Genomic DNA, 19,699 nt, shown 5'->3' on the forward strand with positions numbered 1-19,699 from the left:
CTAAGGAGCCGGGGAGCTGGTGTGGCCAGCTGTGGCTCAGGCTGCTGCAGACGGGGCGGTACGGCTTTTCCCCAAGGACACACACCGCTCGCAGCTTAGCACCATTACACAGAGTAAACGATTGAGCCAAATAAATAACTAAGAGCAGGAGTTGGCACAAAATCCTGGAACGGAGTCAGCCCTTGAGTATCGGTCTGAGCGACTGTTTCAAACGGGAAGGAAGTGACCCGCACTGCACTGAACGCCCGGGAGCAGAGTGCTGTTACCGGGGCGTCTGATTGGCCGATTGTGTACGCTGGCACGCCAGGCATGCTGGGAAGCCCATTAAACGGGGGCCAGTGCCTCTAAACAAGCAGGGGCCAACTGTTTAGAGCTCAGAGCCAAATCCCGTGCGGTCACTGTGTCTGCAGGTTATTTATGTGTCTGTGCACTGAAGTGCTCTCTGATTGGCTAAAGATTCTGCTCACTTTGTTTCCAAGGCCTAAACTGGCTGCTGATTGAAAGGAAAATCACAAAAACTGGCAGAGGCTTGCCCCCCCAGGACTGGAGCTGGACACCCCAGGACTGGAGCAACATTGTGGGCTGGCACACAACGCGCTCCTGGTGATTCAATGCAAAACTGCAGGTGGAAAGCAGTCTGGACCGGGTGGTCGTTGGCTCGAGTCCCGGGGTCTCTCACCGTGGTCCAGTTTGATGCCCTCGTCGAAGCGGGAGAACAGGCGGTACCGCTGGACCCAGTACTTGGCCAGGTCCGGTTCCGCCGCGATCTCGGGTGGAACCTCCGCGTCCTTCTTCTTTCTCTTCTTCCTGTTCTTGGCCTTCTTCTTACGGGAGGAAGCTGCTGGAGACACACGCAGGCACATGAGTACATCCCACCCGAATACAACTCCATCCCACCCGCCAAAACCTGGCAAAACCCGCCAAAACCCACCAAAATTGCCAAAACCACCATTGGGCCAGACACTCCAGCAGTCAGACTGCACCCACACCAGAGTGTACACACTACATACTCATAGTGTACTCACACTACGTACTCATAGTGTACACACTACACATTCACACTACATACTCATAGTGTACACACTACACATTCACACTGCATACTCATAGTGTACACACTGCATACTCACCCTTGCTCTGTCCCTCAGGTTGGTCAGGCAGGAGGTATTCTGGGATGTCCAGCGCCTGCAGCTCCCTCTTGGGGGCGCTGTCGCTCTCACCGTCACTGTCCATCCTCACGAAGGGCTGCTGGGGGGGTGGGGCCTGAGCGGGCGTGGCAGAGGTTTCCGTCTCCCCACTTCGCTCTTCCTCTCCCTCCTCATGGTCTTCCTCAGGCCTCTGACACGCGTCTTCATCGTGTTCATCCTCGCTCTCCTTCTTCTTCTCCTCCTCCTCCTCCTCATCTTCCTCACGCGTCACACTGTTTGAACCTCCCAGCACCCCCTCGTCGCTCTGAATCCGCGCCAAGAAGCTCTGCACCTGAGGGCAACAAGGGTTACACTGAGAACCCCAAAAACACAACAGCCCACACACAACATACACAACACACACACAGCTCACCTAACACACAACACACCCCACACACGACACACTCAACACACAACACACAACACACCCCACACACAACACACCACACACACAACACACCACACACTCAACACACCCCAGGCCTCATGCTGAGAGAACTCGGGCACGTTATAAGCATTCACACAAAGAGCATCTGCACTCTGGAGAGGGGCGGAATGTTCCAGAACAATGCCCCGCCCCAGAGAATGTTCAGGTCTGAAAATGGCCGTTTCCTGATTGGTCTCACCTGCCGGAGGGTCTTGCTCATTTTGGGCTGGGGGGCGTCGCTCTCCTCGGTGAAGAAGATGTGCTTGTTCTGCGGCTTTCGGCTCCTGTCTGCCCCGCCCCTTTTAAACTTCAAAGTGCTCTCAAACCTACACAGCAGAAACAGCGCCTATCAGGACGGGACAGCAGTACGTTTCAGGGATTTCTCTGAGTGGGACAGTTGTGAGGATGAGTTGCCATAGAACCGAAAAAAAATGAAACCAAAAATTGGGAGGAGTGACTATACGCCATGAGCGACAGCGATTTGAACCAATCACAGTGTTCTTCCTGAGGCGATCAAGAGCCTTCTGATTGGTTCAAACGAGCCCATGACTGACAGTTCCAACCCACGTAATGGTATTCAGGAAGCCTGACTCATCAATCATGGCCAAAGATGGTGGAGGAAATGACAAGATGGAAATGTTAGCGCATTTTCATTGGAATATTTAACAATATTTCACTACTTATGCACTACTAATAAAACATTTTTCAATAACTTGAAAAAATAACTGTTTGTGACAAGGTTGAAAACAACCCCATTCAAAACAGAACACTGATTCCTCTGCAGACTGCTGCAGTTCTGAGCAGGAACGGTAGATGGCGCTCTCGCGTCTGTGGGGTTTCGTCTAAAACAGGCTGACTCACACAGGATTTGGTCCATGTTTCAGGCCTAGCCGATTCCAGGCCTCCTCCACACGCGTGTGTGGGCTCTCCTCCACACGCGTGTGCGTGCTGTCCTCCACACGCGTGTGCGTGCTGTCCTCCACACGCGTGTGCGTGCTGTCCTCCACACGCGTGTGCGGGCTCTCCTCCTCATCCAGCTCGTGACTGCACACAAAGAGAAACCACACACGGTTAGCATCCAACAGCACCGCACACAGCACACACACACATCCAACAGCACCGCACACAGCACACACACACATCCAACAGCACCGCACACAGCATACACACACATCCAACAGCACCGCACAAAGCATACACACACATCCAACAGCACCGCACACAGCATACACACACATCCAACAGCACCGCACACAGCACACACACACATCCAACAGCACCGCACACAGCACACACACACATCCAACAGCACCGCACACAGCACACACACACATCCAACAGCACCGCACAAAGCATACACACACATCCAACAGCACCGCACACAGCATGCACACACATCCAACAGCACCGCACACAGCACACACACACATCCAACAGCACCGCACACAGCATACACACAACGTTCAAGTGCTGAAAACTAGTCGGACTGGACTGGATTTTTTTCTGGGTTAAAACACATAACTGCATGTATTCTTGAGCCCGGAGCGTGACTGAAAATAAAAGCATTACTGAAAACGCTTCAGTAATGGAAACTATTGAGCGCATACAGATCTGACAGTACCAGTTAAGAACAGCTGTAAGCCTGCAAATCACAGCAGGTTAATTTAACAGCAGACAGGCAAAAACACTTGATGACCACAGAATGATTCAGCAGTCCAGACAGTACAGGAGGTGCGCTTAATTAGAGCTTAATTACAGCTTAATTAGAGCAGCGTAAATGCAGAGCTCTTTCATTCTGAATACTGAATAAATGAGGGAAAGAAGAAGTGACCTGTCCATCACTGACAGGGATTTACAGCACTTCTGCTGCACTGGATTCCTCCCTCGCTCGCCATAATTACAACAGAGAACACAGAACACATGGGTGGACGGGAGTGTTGCAGGAGCACACACACACAGACACACACACATACACATACACATACACACACACACACACACACACACACACTGTGTGTTCAGCTTTTTCAGGAAGTGACATCCTGCTGCCTATCCATCCCAATACCAGCCACTGCACTGGTCCGAAAGTCCATCACATCACTGATGATTTATGTCAAAGTCTTGTTTAAATCCATCCATCCATCCATCCATCCATTATCTATGCCTGCTTATCCTGGGCAGGGTCACAGCCTATCCCAGCATGCACTAGGCCAGAGGTAGGAATACACCCTAGATAGGATGACCAATCTATCACAGGGCACTTGATTAAATCCAAGCCAAAAATTGATTTTTTATTGGACAGGTGGGTTAAACTGTAAATGATACTTGGTTATTGGCCTACTGGATAATATACATGTTTTTTTGATTTCAGCGAGTAAAAAATAACAAATTAGAGTAGAAGCTAAGGTATGAAAAATGTGTTTTCTGTGAGTGGGGGCGAAACAACATGCCTCCTCTTGATCTTCACTCCTAGTCTGTCTGGAGGGCCATCATCATCACCATCATCATCTTCACCGTTCAAAGAGGCTTTCTCCGGCTGGCCACGCCTCTTTTCTGAGCTCCTGGAGTTTTGGCTGGATTCTGAAGGAAGAGGTTGAAACACACCATAAGTATATAGTGAGGGTTATTACTGGGTTAGTACTGGGTACTGGGTTAGTACTGTGTTAGTACTGGGTACTGGGTTACACTTCCCAGTGAAGCAAGAGGTTAAGGTTAGAATCAGGGTTCAAGGATTCATGTGCCTCCTGGTGCTCTTTTAAAATGGCGGACAGTCGAGCGCTCTTTTAAAATGGGGGACAGGGGAGTCCTCTCACCGGCTGGCTCAGAGCCCGCTCTGCTGGAGGACGTCCGTTTCCGATTCCCGCCATCGCACGGCTCGTCGCCCAGGCAACAGGGCTCCTCGCCCCGCCCCTCACCCTGGCGACCGCCAGTCTCCTCAGCTCCCCCCGGACTCAGCAGGCTCAGCTGTCCAATAAGATGTGCCGCTTCTTCCTCTGCCCCCGGGCCTCCTCCAATCGCAGAGCCCACTGTGTCCCCGGAGGGCGTATCCGACAGCCCTGGCCCCGCCTCTTCGTGGGCGTCGGCCACGGTCCAGCCCTGAGACGCCCAGTACTGGTACTCCTCCCAGTAGCGGTAGTATGTCTGGCTGTAGTGCAGCTCCCATTCGCTCTTTCTGTCCGGGCTGTCCCACAGCGCCCCCTGCTGGTCACTGCTGTCCTGCGGGTGTGTCTCCAGCCAGGCCTGCCACAGGAGGGAGTTCCCCTGCTGGGCCCAATACAGATCCCAGCCCTGAGAGGACGTGGAGGCGTGTCCTTCCTCCGGCCCCGCCCCTGCCGTCCGAGCGGCCTGTCCGTCACACGAGGACTCCTGAGTGGGCGGAGCCTCAGGCTCCTCCTCCAGCCCCGCCCCTGCAGTCTGAGCAGCCTGTCCATCACACGGGGGCTCCAGAGTGGGCGGAGCCTCAGGCTCCTCCTCCAGACCCACCCCTGCAGTCTGAGCAGCCTGTCCATCACACGGGGGCTCCAGAGTGGGCGAAGCCTCAGGCTCCTCCTCCGGCCCCACCCCTGCAGTCTGAGCAGCCTGTCCATCACACGGGGACTCCTCAGTGGGCAGAGCCTCAGGCTCCTCCTCCCTGTGAGGGCTGCACTTCCTCCCCCTCACGCGGTTTGGCTTGTGGTGAGTTTTCCCCTGCAGGAAGGAAAAGCAGCGAGAATGATTTTCTGTGGAGGACAGTGAATTCTGATTGGTTCAACCGAGTCAATGATTGACACATCACTGTAGTTCTACCCATCAGTGGAGTGATCTTCATTCCTGGTCCTGGTGGGCAGCAGGGTCTGCTGGATTTTGTTTCTGCCTTAATGTCAGCAACCAGTTCAGACCCAAGAAACCAGGAGAAGTGAGTTGACTGCTTTAGCAGACCCATTCAGCGCTGGATAGCAACTGAAACCAGCAGACCTTGAGGCGCTCCAGGACCAGGACTGAAGGTCAGTGCTTCACTGGGTTCTCCCGCACCACAAGCCGTTACTGTGTGTGTGTGTGTGTGTGTGTGCATCCACACAAGCCTGCATCAGACCCCGGTCTGGTGTGAGTGACAGATCATCAGACCTCAGTCTGGTGTGATTGATAGTCTGAAGTGATTGACAGTCTGGTGTAAAGACAGTCTGGTGTGATTGACAGTCTGATGTAAAGACAGTCTGGTGTGATTGACAGTCTTGAGTGATTGAGAGTCTGGTGTGATTGACAGATCAGACCCTGGTTTGGAGTGATTGACAGTCTGGAGTGATTGACAGGCCTACCAGCCGTTTCTGAGGTGCTGAGGAGCTGCAGAATGCCAGGGGCAGGCCCATGCTGGCCATCAGAGAGGCCTCTTCATCCCACTCCTCACTACTGTCTGCAGCAGCCTGCTCTTCCTCCTCCCTCTCCTCCTCCTCTGGATCTTCCTCTCCTTCTGAAAGCACATATGGCAATTCGATCGATTTTCACTTTTGCATAGCACCCTTCAGACCAATGGCTAGCTAGGGTGGTAAACAGTCATAAACAATTAAAGTAAAAAAGGCACCTATTCAAAAAGAAATGCCCACAGTTGACTTTTTAAGAGTAGTCACCTCAGAATTTATGATCTTAAGACGGAAGAGTTCCTGAAACCATGAGCACAGCAGGTGAAGGATGACAGTCAGCAGGTGAGATACTGCTGTACTGGAACTGTGTCCACTGCCTTTACAGTGTGAACTGGTTTTAACAATGAGTACAGCAACCATACACATCACCAATACCGATCAGACTACTGCGCGAGTCAATCTTAATTTCATGCCTCTTATCTGATGAATTCTAGCGCGCACATTGAAGCATTACAACGCGTGCGTACAAGAACATACATCGCAGACAAATGCAACGCGTAGCATATTCACAGCCAGGCGGACAGTTAAAATAGGAAACGACTACCTTCCAAATCATCCTCTCCGGGCTCAGTGTTCACAAAGCGCGTCTTCCAGCCCCAGCGGTACCATTCTCTATCTCTGCCGGAGGGAAACAAAGAAAAGGCGAATGTTGGTACCGTTGGAAATCACCAATCCAAATCAACCACTCTAAGCGTAGGCTACATGATCTGAAACCAGTAACAGTAACGTGTGCTTTGGCATGCATCATTGTAAGTGTAGGCCCACGTACTGCCAGGCTCATGTCCACTGCCGCTGTTACCAAGAAAGCAAACTAGCTACTAGTCGTCAAAGCTGAACACACTTGTGCAAAGAGCACACTTCTACTTACTGCGCATAGGCTCTCGAGCACAAGCAATGAATCGTCTCATCTTCGTCAGCACCCCTGGGGCTGAAAAATATTTCAGCAATCACACTGGAAATCTTGTGATTACCCCCCATCTCTGCTTTTCCCCGTCGGTGCGGGTACTTCAGATTCTCTACTGCGCGTGTTAAGGAGCTTCACTTTCCTTTTAATCTCCGGAGCCGGTCCATGTGCAAACCTGCCATAACATTCTGGTTTAGGTTAAAATGCGGTAAATATTATTGGCTGTAGCCGCTGGCTTTCGACCCACTCATCTCTCTCACGTGTCGCTCAAGGAAGCTCAAAATCATGGGCCGGCTTCCTGTTTGTATCACGTGACATGTCAACCGGAACCGAAATCGCCAAAAAAATAAAAACTTATTCGGGACCAGAGAAGCCCGGGAGGGGTGAGTTAACCAACTATATTACCGAATGACGTTTCTGATCCGCGATTGCTCTGAGTTTGCTATGTGTACTTTATGGCAGTTAGCTAGCGGGATCGTTCAATATAAACGACGCCTAGTCGGTAGCTAAATAGGTCGCTAGCTTTTGTGGAAAAGTAGCTGGCTGTCGTTTTGTCCTGGATTGGGTTAACGTTTGTATTTATCTGGTTATCGTTCGGTAGTTGCCTGAGAATAGATAGTCACTTCTTTGTCGCTGAGTTAGCCTACTGTTCGTTGGTTGGTTATTTGCGAAGACAGTTATTTTATATAACTCGTTTAGCTTTAACTTTAGCTTTAGCTTAAGGTAACCAGCAAGCTGTTCAACTTTGTTTTGCAAAACTGCCAGGTATGCAAAAACGTATATGGCTAGATAATGATCTTTCTGCGGGGTCATTGTTCTGTTCCAGTTACTGATTATATAGGAATTTCTGTACAGAAATGACGTGCATAAGAAGTGGCAACGTTTCACATGTATGCTGGAGGAAAACATTTTAATCGTGAGATAATTTAAAACTCAGATTATTATATTTTTATATCTTTAGAAAGTTCGTCCATCTATCCATTCTCTAACCGCTTAGTCCAAGTCAGGATCGCGGTGGCAAGTATCTGTCATTAATTTTACCCACCCACCCTTGATTCCCAAGAAAAGTCTGGCTTTTCATTGCGTAGAATGTGCACGCTTCAATTAATGCCGTCTTTGAGGTATCACGATACTGCTTACTTGCACGAACTACCTTGGGGGAAATCGTGTGTGAGGTCTGCTACTTGTCTCAGCATATTCTCCGCTATAATCATGCACTCACTGCGTCCTGCTCTTGTTGCCATTAAAGACTTCTCTCCGCTAATTCTAGGTCTGCCGTTTTGGCAGAAGCTGTGCACAGTAGCCTACGGCAGATGTGGGTGCAGCCGTGGGCCCGAACTGAGGAGAGATGTCAGATGGACTGGACTCTCGCGTGACCGAGCTGGGATCCACCGGCTTCCTCTCGTCCCTGTTGGAGGAGTGGGTGGGGCTAGAGAATTTGGAAGGCTACCTCAGCTACCTGGACTACCTGGTGTGGGTTTTCACCCCGCTGGCCGTGGTCTTCATCCTTCCACTCTTCATAGTACTGTTCCTCTACCTGTCCATCCTCTTCCTCCACGTCTATAAGCACAAGAACGAGCTGCGCGAGGCGTACTCGTATAACCTCTGGGATGGGGCGCGGAAGACGCTCGCGACGCTGTGGGACGGGCACGGGAGCATCTGGCACGGTAAACCCCTTCAGCCGCAACGGGGTGGGGTGGGGGTTGGGGTAATCTTGGCCAGGTTTGGGTCTTAATTCAGCTAACTTGATTAAATGTTTTTTTTTAATGTCCCTTACGACCTGTTCGGATTTTTATTTTAATTTAATAAATTTAATTTCTCTTATTTAAATTCTCTTCCTGAAATGGCTGAATTGGAATTTTATTAACCTCAACCCTGGTCCTGATCTTGGTTAGTGTGTTATGTGCATACGTCTATTTCGTGTTTGGTGGTCCAGATGTGCGTGCGCACCCGTGTGTTTGGCTGTGTCCTCAGTTTGCGCATAGACATGTATATATGTCGATGAGTTTGCGTGCCTTGTGTGATGTGTGCATGTTATCAGATCTTGATTGACAGATTTCCATCAAGCATCTATTCTGTTTGCCTGTATTATCTGTCACTCCACCTGCCAGCCATCTCACACTGAGCGCCCATATTCATAATGTGTCTCAGAGTAGAAGCATTCATCCAGTATCAGTTTATCCCATTTAGCTCATAATTGATACGTTTACAGTGTGGGCAGCGGAAATGTGAACCCTGAACCAGCTGTCCCACTATGCGATGCTTTATGAAAATGGTCCGTTTTTTTGGTATTTTTTGGAGAGGTGGGGAGGTCCTCGCCTGAAAGCTCTGTGTCTCTGCAGGCTACGAGATCCACGGCCTGGAGAAGATTCCAGATAAAGGGCCGGCCCTCATTGTTTACTACCACGGAGCCATTCCCATAGACTATTACTACTTCCTGGCCAAGGTGGTCCTGCACAAAGGAAGGATGTGCCACTCTGTCGCTGACCACTTCCTGTTTAAGGTTCCAGGTAAACTTTTTTTTCTTGGTCGTGGGCAGACATTTTGAAAATGATTAATTTACTTCAACCACACTGCACTCAGGAAATTTAGGTGCATTGATGGAAAAAGATGAATAATATTTGCATGGTTATGGAGTCTGTTCTTGAAAGAAAAGCCCAATAGTCTCTTATTCTTGAATCATTTTCTTAGCGTACCAGTCAAGTTAGCTGTATGGTGGCATTTACTTTTGTTTATAATACTAATTGTTAGTTTGTTCGGTTAACTTTACACTTATTGATGATTAATGGGCCTTCTTGGTCTAATCATACTTTTGTAGTCCTGAGACTAACACTCACTGTTCTCTACTTTCGTCAGTTACTCTTGAAAAGGGCATCTGTTAAGTGGTTGTAATGTAAAGAACTAAATTAATATTGATACATTTCTGAGCCTATTTTTTAGTGCTGACATTGATACTATCATAGTTAAAATGCATGATAAACTGAACTGAACTGAAGGAGGTTGCGTGGTTCCCCAGACCATACAGAGCAGTCATGGTCTGTGTGCGTTCCCCTCTCTCTCCACAGTGAGGCGCTGTAGTCACATAAAACGAACATTATATTATTTCACAATGGGCTCTTTATTTTCCCTACTGTCTACAGTGAGTGGAATCTTCTGCTCTTAATTATTTAATTAACCCAGTCATTTACATAATTAAAGGGTCTTGACTGCAGACCTGGATTAGCTGATTTCCACGGTGCTCGAACAGCTCAAACTAAAAATGTGCCCCCAGCCCGTCTCTGCTGGGGCAGTGTTGGGGATGTTTGTGTTGTACTGAAACCTCAGGGCTGTTTTGCGTGTGTAGTGTGCGTGTTGTACTGAAACCTCAGGGCTGATTTGCGTGTGTAGCGTGCGTGTTGTACTGAAACCTCAGGGCTGTTTTGCGTGTGTAGTGTGCGTGTTGTACTGAAACCTCAGGGCTGATTTGCGTGTGTAGCGTGCGTGTTGTACTGAAACCTCAGGGCTGTTTTGCGTGTGTAGCGTGCGTGTTTGGGTGCGTCGTGCCGCGTGACTCTGGCGGTGTGATGTTGGCGTGCGCTCGCTCTCCCGCTGGGGCTGTGTTTCCCGCTCTTTCCGCTCAGGCTGAACACAGGAGGCGTGTTGGGCGGGTGTTTCTGCACCCCCCACGATGACGAGGGGTCTGTTCTCTTAGATGAAGGTGGAGTCTCTAGCTCTTGGAGGTTTTGTACACTGACCATCCTCCCTGTCCTCTCCTGTCCTGTCCTGCCTCCCTCTCCCCAATCCTGCTCCACCCCACTACCCCTCGTCTCGCCCCTGGCACCCATCCCACCCCCTCGCCCCTTGCCCGTCAATCCCCCCCCCCCCCCCCCCGGCAGGGTTCCGGCTCCTGCTGGAGGTGTTCAGCGTGTTCCACGGGCCGCGGGAGGAGTGCGTGCGGGCGCTGAGGAGCGGGCACCTCCTGGGCATCTCCCCGGGGGGGGTGAGGGAGGCGCTCTTCAGCGACGAGACGTACCCCCTGCTGTGGGGCCGCCGCCACGGCTTCGCCCAGGTGGCCATCGACGCCCGAGCGGTGAGCCGGGGGGGGGGGGGGGGGGGCATCGACACCAGAGCGGTGAGAGGGGGGGGGTGAGGGGGGGCAGGGGGTGAGGGCGTGCTGGGGATCAAGGTGAGGGGGGTGTGGGGGACCCCAAGAGTACTTCTCCGCTAAAAGTATCAGCAGAATGTTTTTATTCCGTTTGACTAATTTTGATATTTCTTTTTGTTTCCCGTGACGACAGCAGCACTAACCCTTCCCTCTTTCTCATCCCACCCCCCCCCCCCCCACAGCCCATCATTCCAATGTTCACTCAGAATGTCAGAGAAGGATTCAGATCGCTCGGGAATTTGAGTAAGAGCTAAAATATTATTATTTGGGGTTTCTGTTCTTTCATATCCCCAGCAGACACACAGGATGACTGGGGTGAAGGCGGTGATTGGCTAACCCTAATCCACTACCCATAGATTACACACCTGCATCCTCTGTGTCTGCTGTAGGAACAATGATGATGATGATGATGATGATGATGATGATGATATTAATAATGATCATGGTTGGTGAGACGACGATGGTAACGATAATGGTGATGATATTAATGATGATGATTATGGTGGAGGGAATGAGGATGATGATGGTACTGATGATAAAGATTCTGATATTGATGATGATGATGATGATGATGATGATTATGGCGTTGGGAGTGATGCTGATGATGCTGATGATGAGGATGAGTATGATGATGCTGATGCTGATGATGCTGATGAGGATGAGTATGATGATGCTGATGATTATGGCGTTGGGAGTGATGCTGATGATGATGAGGATGAGGATGATTATGGCGTTGGGAGTGATGCTGATGAGGATGATTATGATGATGCTGATGATGATGATGCTGATGAGGATGAGTATGATGATGCTGATGATTATGGCGTTGGGAGTGATGCTGATGATGATGGGATGAGATGATCTATGCGTGGGAGTGATGCGTTGATGGTAGAGTCGATGCGTTTACGGCGTGGGACGTGTGCTGATGTGTCGGTGGGCTGTTCCCGTCAGTTCGCTACTGGCGACCCATCCGTGCTGACCAACGTCCCGCGCTGAGCTGGCTGACCAGGTACCGCCCCCACCTGCCCTCCACTCCTCTGCTCTTTGTGCTCTTCTCCCACTCACACTCGTCTGCTTTTTCATTCTGTTCTTTTTCACTGTGGCTGCTGTTCAGCCTGGCTCTTAAAAGTGGAATATCCACCACAGTATCCAAATAAAATTCAAATGAGATGCTGAAAACTTAACAATGTCGGGACAAGTGCACAAATTATGGCTGCTTTCAAGTATTGCACTTTCAATATGCTCCTGTGAAGTATATTTATCGTTCATTTTCCCATTATTTCTCAATATTTATCATGGCAAAGTCCACATATTTACAGTGCATGGCAGTATATTCTCTTTCTGTGGGGGCAGGCGGAGCAGGAAGTGACATGCCACGTGTGGAGCAGGAAGTGACACGCTGTCCGACTGTGTTCCAGGCCCAGCAGGCAGTGCAGTCTCTGATTGATCGGCACCAGAAGATCCCGGGAAACGTTTTTCGGGCGCTCCTGGAGCGGATCTACACCAAACACAAAGAACCGTAAGGACACGGAGGAGACCGCAACATAGTACAGAGGAACCCGGTACAGCACAGAGGACCCCACAGCACAGTAGAACCTTCCTCAGCATAGAGGAACCCACAGCACAGTAGAACCTTCCTCAGCACAGAGGAACCCACAGCACAGTAGAACCTTCTTCAGCACAGAGGAACCCACAGCACAGTAGAACCTTCCCCAACATAGAGGAACCCACAGCACGGTAGAATCCGGTATAGAACAGAGGAACCCATGGTATATCACACAAGAACCCTCTACAGTATAGGAGAACCCACAGTGTAGTACAGACTCAGAGGTGTCTGTGCAGCATGTGGGAACCAGCAGTATAGTACAGGAGAACCTTCTTCAGTTCAGAGGAACGCACAGTATAGCACTAAAGAGCCCGCTACAGCAAAGAGAACCTGAGAGAACCCAGCATAGAACAGGGAACCCCGCTGCTATACGGGAGAGCCCACAGAGAGGGGTGTTTTGGGGTCCTCTGACATTAAGAGGTATGTTAGCTGCACACAGGGGAGGGATGGTGCTTCTATTCACAGTTTACAACAGACAGACAGACAGACAGTAGACAGACAGATAGGCAGGCAGGCAGGCAGGCAGACAGGCAGACAGACAGACAGAAAGATAGATAGGGAGACAGACAGACAGACAGACAGACAGTCCTGCTGTGGGGATGCTTTCCCACAGTACTCCTGTATAACCTGTAATGGGTCATACTGCTACAGATCAGTATACTGTGTGTGTGTGTGTGTGTGTGTGTGTGTGTTCAGCACAGATTATCTGACTGATTCTCCTGTCCTCTTTCCGGAGCGATCATGTGAACCGTAGATAGCTGTGCTCAGGAGTATTTACTGTAGCTCTGGTAAAGAGCAAAGTCGGTTTATACAGGCTCTGTCCTGTACACAATGGCCCCTCTGTTTTAGCTCTGTCAGATCCCTCAGGTGTAGATGGTAACTTATGCAGCCATAACTGATACACGATTAAAGGATCAAAATGGGAAAAAGAAAATGCGTATTTGCAGGACAATCATCAAATGCGAGATAATTTATTATTTTATTGTATTAATTATTGTATGTTTACTTGATTTTAAACACCAGATTTCATAAATTAAAAATTAATTATATTTGCTCTGCAGTTCGAAACACCTTCTGTATGAGTCGTCTTGTGGGGATTTACTTGATAACGTTGAGAGAACTGTTCCTTTATTTTTAAAAATGTGTCCGTTGCACGCAGCAGGTTTTGGCGATCTTTCCGTGTTTCTGAGCTGGTGAAGAAAGCGAGAGGTGTGTTTTAATGGGAGGTGTGAGCTTTCGGTTTAGATGAGAAACGGGCCCTGTTTCTCTGAGTCGTGGGTAGAAGGACGGACCTGATCTCCCTTCTCAAAAGCCCCAAGCGGGGACCGCAGCGCAGATGAGAGGGGCAAGCTTCTCTTATGGATTACAGGACCTGGCATCAGAACAGCGGTTAGCAAATTAAACAACCTCTTCATTAAGCATTATGAGTTGGTTGTGGGGATCCATCTGATCTTTAACTCTAGACTCAAGACTCGACGCATTGGATTCTGGAGACCTCAATAGCTGCTAGCAAATGTTCTAAAATGCAGTAGTTCATACTAAACAGAGAACTCTGTTAAACCATCTCATTGCCGATATTACTTTCCCATCTGACCTTTCCTTTAAATAGCTACAGCAATGACAGAGGCAGAGATGCATCCTAATGTGTCCATGTTGGCCCAGGTGTATACTGTTACCTGTTCTAATGCCTCCATGTTGGCTCAGATGCATACTGTAACCTGTTAATGCCTCCATTTTGGCTCCAATGGATATTGTAACCTGTACTAATGCCTCCATGTTGGCTCAGATGCATACTGTTACCTATTTTAATGCCTCCATGTTGGCTCAGATGCATATTGTAACATGTTCTAATGCCTCCATTTTGGCTCAAATGCATACTGTAACCTCTCCTTGTCATTCATATTGACCTAAAATTTCTGCAGTGTCCGATTATTCATCAGCGCTTCCTTGTCAGTATGAGTTTTCAGACGGGGACTTCCTCCCTACGGGACAAAAGATCATTGTCTCTGGCTTTGACTCACTTCCTCTCGTATTTCTCATTTTCTGTCTTAGTTTCGTCTTGTTGAATTTAGGTGAATTGCCTATCGTTAAAAGAGAAAAATAGGGCGCAATTCTTAAAAATTCTGAAAAATTCAGGGACCATATTTTTTGATGTCAAAAGAGATTAAATGATGACTCAATATTGTAATTGTGGGCTGCTGTAGATGTGAGGGAAAAATCAGTTATGCACTTTTATATAAAGGTTGTTTTATAGTGGTTACAGTTGGTCTTTAAATCTGATGTTTATTACTTATGTAAATTTCCTAAGTGTGATTCTTATTAGAACATCCCAAATTTAGCCTACATGTTTTATGCTTCTACAAGACCAAAATTCACAAAGATATTTTAAACCTTCTGTGAAAAATGATTCCATATTAGCACACTAAACCATTGTTCAGAGTGAGCAGCTTCACCAGAGCAGCGGCAGTACCTCCACTGGCCCGTAGAGGGCGAAAAGGCAAGAGCAGCGGTGGCCTCCCGCCGGTCTCTGCTCAGTTCTTTAATCGTGGGAAACACCTGCTCCTCCAAACAATGACTGCGTTTCCTACAGCTGTGCTAATGGCGGGTGAGCTAGCGTACGCTAGTGAGCTAGCGTGCGCCAGCGCTTCCTGCTTCTCCACAACAGCTTCTGGGCTTCAGCAATGCTTCAGCTGTGCTTCAGCCGCACCCTCTCACTGTCTGAAGCCTGTGCTACTGCCCCTACTAACCCCCTTGGTCCTCATTATGACAGGGCAGGAGGAGGGGTAGGGGTAATCACTGGTGGCTTGCTATCGCGTTATGGATGTTGGCAGCCATGTTTGATTGGGGCGTCTGGGGTTAGTCCCAAGCAGGCATTGTGTGGCGGGTGATTTAGTGAGGCTGGCACCACTGAGGCCTGACGGTGGGCAGGGAGGTGGGCAGCAGGCACGAGGCGCAGCGTTTTGGGCTCAAACACAGCTAGCAAGGGCGAGCTCAACCTGCCTGGCTGGGGAAACCAGGCCCATGACTGGGGAACAGAGTCAGGCCTGGCGGACATTACCGCGCGCGCACGTGTGTGTGTGTGTGTGTGTGTGTGTGTGTGTGTGTGTGATAAACGTGCGTGTGTGTCATAACCATGCACGCGCCTGTGTGTCATAACCTTATGTGTGTGTGTGTGTGTGTGTGTGTGTATGTATGTTTGTGTGTGTGTGTTTTAACATCGCTCACGCGTGTGTGTCCATCCGTCCACTTCAGCCAGTTAGCGCATGACTGTGGGTACAGAAACCTGTTAAAATCGTATGAAAGAGTGAAAGTTCAGTGAGGAGCGGGCCTTCCATCTTCCTTTCTGAGGTAATATGTTTGCATGTTAACCTCAATTACCATGCACGCAAAATGGTGTCAGCATATACCAAATAAATTTTGCATTACTTTCTTAAAAAAAAATAAAAAATTATGTTTCATAACAATCTGTTCAAAATATGTGTGCCTTGTTCTCTGAGGTGACCAGTTGTTAAGTTGTTACCCATTTGTCTTTCAGGATCTGCAATAAGTGTTAATTAATTTTTGATCAAATCATGTTGCAAAATAAAGAATGTTTTGCGGTAATTATTTTGGTAGTCTCGCTTCTGTGAATAGCAATGGTTCTCATCGATCCCAAGCACCAATCATAGGTGAACATTATTATTATTATTATTATTATTATTACTATTATTATAGCACTAGTCTTACTGAGGAGACGGCACAGTTATTGTTCAAATATAGGAAATAAAGAGAACAGGCGGATAAAATGACCACAGTGTACTTTATTAAATTAATTTGGTACCTTGTGTTGCAATAAAATCAAATAAAAATTTACAAAACTCCCAATATATACAAAATTGTAAGATTCTGTAGTTTCACGCTTAATATTTACAATAAAATCAAGTACCCAATTAAGTGTTTTTTTAAGCACTTCAAACTTCTGTCACACAATGCAACTCACTCAAAAGACCAAAAAATAAACAGGATTTTTTTTGTTCTTTTTTTGCTAATTATTTTTTAAATCTTTTTATACATCACATACACCACACTAGATTATTCAGCACTATAGCATGTGTAGCTGCCATCTTCTGGCACTGACCTCTATTCAAAGACACATCCACATCCTTCACTATCAGGACTCAACGTAGGAATGTTGTTTAAACACGGTCATTTGCATACATTTATGTACAGATAAAACATCGTCTTTCGTTGTCCTCCGGTTCCATCGTCATTGTTCACTGCAAATGAAGTCAGAGAGCACATTTGTACAATATGTGTTTGCACACTGAGTCATATCGGACAGCCAGTACTTTACGGTTTTTCTTACTGCGGTGGCGGTGGTGGCGGTTCAGGAGTAGGTGTGGGCGGGGCTTGTCCATACCTTTGCTGGTTTAGTATTCATACAAATATCTGATAAATTAGGGAACTCTTGTTTCTTCCCCCCACCCCCCCGCCCGCTGAGCAGACTGACCCCCAGCCCACCCTGCCGTGTTCTCTTCCCTCCTTAAGCTCGATCATCGTTGGCTTGAGTCCAAAACCACGCGGTTCTGTAGAACTGTGAGATTACGTCTGCAACAGGACGCTTTCTGCTCATGACTAACTGCAAGAAGACGATGTATTGTAAGGTCAGTCTGTGGCAACACCCCCTTCACCCGAATCTCCTATCACACATACACACACACACACGCACGCACGCACACACCCACACACACACACGCACACACACACACACACACCCGCACACACACACACACACGCACACACACACACACGCACACATACACACACACACACACACACACACGCACGCACACACACACCCACCCACACACACGCACACACACGTACACACACACACCCATCCACCCACACACACACACACACACACACCCACCCACACACCCGCGCACACACACACACACACACACACACACCTGCTAACCGCTGGTCTGGTCAGCTAAGCAGTATAACAGGAAACTGTTTCACACACGATCCCTAACAGGCCTGCGATGTTCCGCTGTCTGAGAGGAAGGTGCTCAGGAGCATTTCCTCAAAACTCAAGTTTTTATATTGTTCTGGGGGTTCCATTCCTACTGGAAAACAGCAAAACCACACTCTGCACAGACACATCATTGGGTACTTTCTCTCTCTTACACTGATTCACATGCGTGCACACACACATACTCACCTACGCACACACACAAACTCATACATGCACACACTCACTCACACGCACACGTATGCGCACACACTCATACTCTCACACACATACACACACACATGCAGAAAATAATTATGAGGCAGGAAAAAAAAATTGCGAGATTAATTTTTTTTAAGGCAGAAATGGAAGTGACAGAAGCAGCTTGTCATGTGACTGCAGGGCCAGACTGTTCCCCATCCACTCCCAAAAATAAGAGATCGTTTTGTTGTCAATTACAGATCTGCTATTTTTAATTCAGTTTCGTGCCGCAGTTAGCGGAGCGAAGTCAGCTGACACTCCCCCGCCATCGCGCATCGTCGGTCTGCTGTTACCGCTATCCCGCCGGTGAAGAACCGAGCTGGGCAAACAGGAAGGAAGGAGACGCCTGTGTGAGAGGGCCTCTAAAGAGCAGGTCTCTGTGTGAGAGGGCCTCTAAAGAGCAGGACTCTGTGTGAGAGGGCCTCTAAAGAGCAGGACTCTGTGTGAGAGGGCCTCTAAAGAGACTCTGTGTGAGAGGGCCTCTAAAGAGAGTATGTGTGAGAGGGCCTCTAAAGAGCAGGTCTCTGTGTGAGAGGGCCTCTAAAGAGCAGGTCTCTGTGTGAGAGGGCCTCTAAAGAGCAGGACTCTGTGTGAGAGGGCCTCTAAAGAGACTCTGTGTGAGAGGGCCTCTAAAGAGCAGGACTCTGTGTGAGAGGGCATCTAAAGAGCAGGTCTCTGTGTGAGAGGGCCTCTAATGAGCAGGCCTCTGTGTGAGAGGGCCTCTAAAGAGCAGGGCTCTGTGTGAGAGGGCCTCTAAAGAGACTCTGTGTGAGAGGGCCTCTAAAGAGCAGGACTCTGTGTGAGAGGGCCTCTAAAGAGACTCTGTGTGAGAGGGCCTCTAAAGAGCAGGTCTCTGTGTGAGAGGGCCTCTAAAGAGCAGGACTCTGTGTGAGAGGGCCTCTAAAGAGCAGGACTCTGTGTGAGAGGGCCTCTAAAGAGCAGGACTCTGTGTGAGAGGGCCTCTAAAGAGCAGGACTCTGTGTGAGAGGGCCTCTAAAGAGACTCTGTGTGAGAGGGCCTCTAAAGAGCAGGACTCTGTGTGAGAGGGCCTCTAAAGAGCAGACTCTGTGTGAGGGGCCTCTAAGAGACTCTGTGTGAGAGGGCCTCTAAAGAGCAGGACTCTGTGTGAGAGGGCAGCTCTAAAGAGCAGGACTCTGTGTGAGAGGGCCTCTAAAGAGCAGGACTCTGTGTGAGAGGGCCTCTAAAGAGCAGGACTCTGTGTGAGAGGGCCTCTAAAGAGGCCTCTGTGTGAGAGGGCCTCTAAAGAGACGGTGAGGGCCTCTAAGCAGCTCTGTGTGAGAGGGCCTCTAAAGAGCAGGACTCTTTGTGAGAGGGCCTCTAAAGAGACTCTGTGTGAGAGGGCCTCTAAAGAGCAGGACTCTGTGTGAGAGGGCCTCTAAAGAGACTCTGTTTGAGAGGGACTCTAAAGAGCAGGTCTCTGTGTGAGAGGGCCTCTAAAGAGCAGGACTCTTTGTGAGAGGGCCTCTAAAGAGACTCTGTGTGAGAGGGCCTCTAAAGAGCAGGTCTCTGTGTGAGAGGGCCTCTAAAGAGCAGGTCTCTGTGTGAGAGGGCCTCTAAAGAGCAGGCCTCTGTGTGAGAGGGCCTCTAAAGAGCAGGACTCTGTGTGAGAGGGCCTCTAAAGAGCAGGCCTCTGTGTGAGGTTGGGAGGAGGTGACTGAGAGGCGGGGAGGAGGTGACTGAGGTGGGGAGGAGGTGATTGTGAGGTTGAATAACACGATGCAGAGCCACAGAAACATTTCTATAATTATTCCGGTCAAAC

General features: G+C 49.0%; 2 protein-coding genes across 10 annotated transcripts in view; one reads left to right on the top strand and one right to left on the bottom strand.

The window, feature by feature from the left end:
* Positions 1–7,015, bottom strand: part of tgs1 (trimethylguanosine synthase 1) — an 11,290-nt gene extending 4,275 nt beyond the window's left edge. The window contains exons 1-9 of one of the 5 annotated variants that reach the window (XM_064345739.1): positions 6,880–7,015; positions 6,556–6,629; positions 5,910–6,061; positions 4,428–5,301; positions 4,065–4,194; positions 2,476–2,658; positions 1,814–1,940; positions 1,131–1,479; positions 680–841 (exon numbers count right to left, since the gene is read on the bottom strand). In XM_064345739.1, the coding sequence (XP_064201809.1) occupies positions 680–841; positions 1,131–1,479; positions 1,814–1,940; positions 2,476–2,658; positions 4,065–4,194; positions 4,428–5,301; positions 5,910–6,061; positions 6,556–6,629; positions 6,880–6,989 (2,161 nt within the window). In that variant the 5' untranslated portion in view covers positions 6,990–7,015. Of the gene's footprint in view, positions 1–679; positions 842–1,130; positions 1,480–1,813; positions 1,941–2,475; positions 2,659–4,057; positions 4,195–4,427; positions 5,302–5,909; positions 6,062–6,549; positions 6,630–6,879 lie in introns of all 5 variants that reach the window. The other 4 variants (XM_064345738.1, XM_064345737.1, XM_064345735.1 and 1 more) reach the window with 4 other exon arrangements.
* Positions 7,016–7,168: 153 nt separating this feature from the next.
* LOC135260490 (DGAT1/2-independent enzyme synthesizing storage lipids-like) lies at positions 7,169–16,265 on the top strand. 5 transcript variants are annotated; one of them, XM_064345741.1, is made up of 5 exons: positions 7,169–7,298; positions 8,186–8,582; positions 9,258–9,425; positions 10,791–10,984; positions 11,242–11,825. In XM_064345741.1, exons 2-5 carry the CDS (start codon positions 8,264–8,266, stop codon positions 11,311–11,313), a joined length of 753 nt encoding a protein of 250 aa, XP_064201811.1. In that variant the 5' UTR covers positions 7,169–7,298; positions 8,186–8,263; the 3' UTR covers positions 11,314–11,825. The 5 variants fall into 5 exon arrangements, with proteins under 5 accessions (XP_064201811.1, XP_064201814.1, XP_064201810.1 ...); XM_064345744.1 differs by lacking the exons at positions 7,169–7,298; positions 11,242–11,825 and adding exons at positions 7,305–7,680; positions 12,475–16,265; XM_064345740.1 differs by lacking the exon at positions 7,169–7,298 and adding an exon at positions 7,305–7,680.
* The last annotated feature ends 3,434 nt before the right edge of the window (positions 16,266–19,699 follow it).

The sequence above is a fragment of the Anguilla rostrata genome, chromosome 8 (assembly GCF_018555375.3).
Source record: "Anguilla rostrata isolate EN2019 chromosome 8, ASM1855537v3, whole genome shotgun sequence".
In the NCBI taxonomy this organism is placed as follows: Eukaryota; Metazoa; Chordata; class Actinopteri; order Anguilliformes; family Anguillidae; genus Anguilla; species Anguilla rostrata.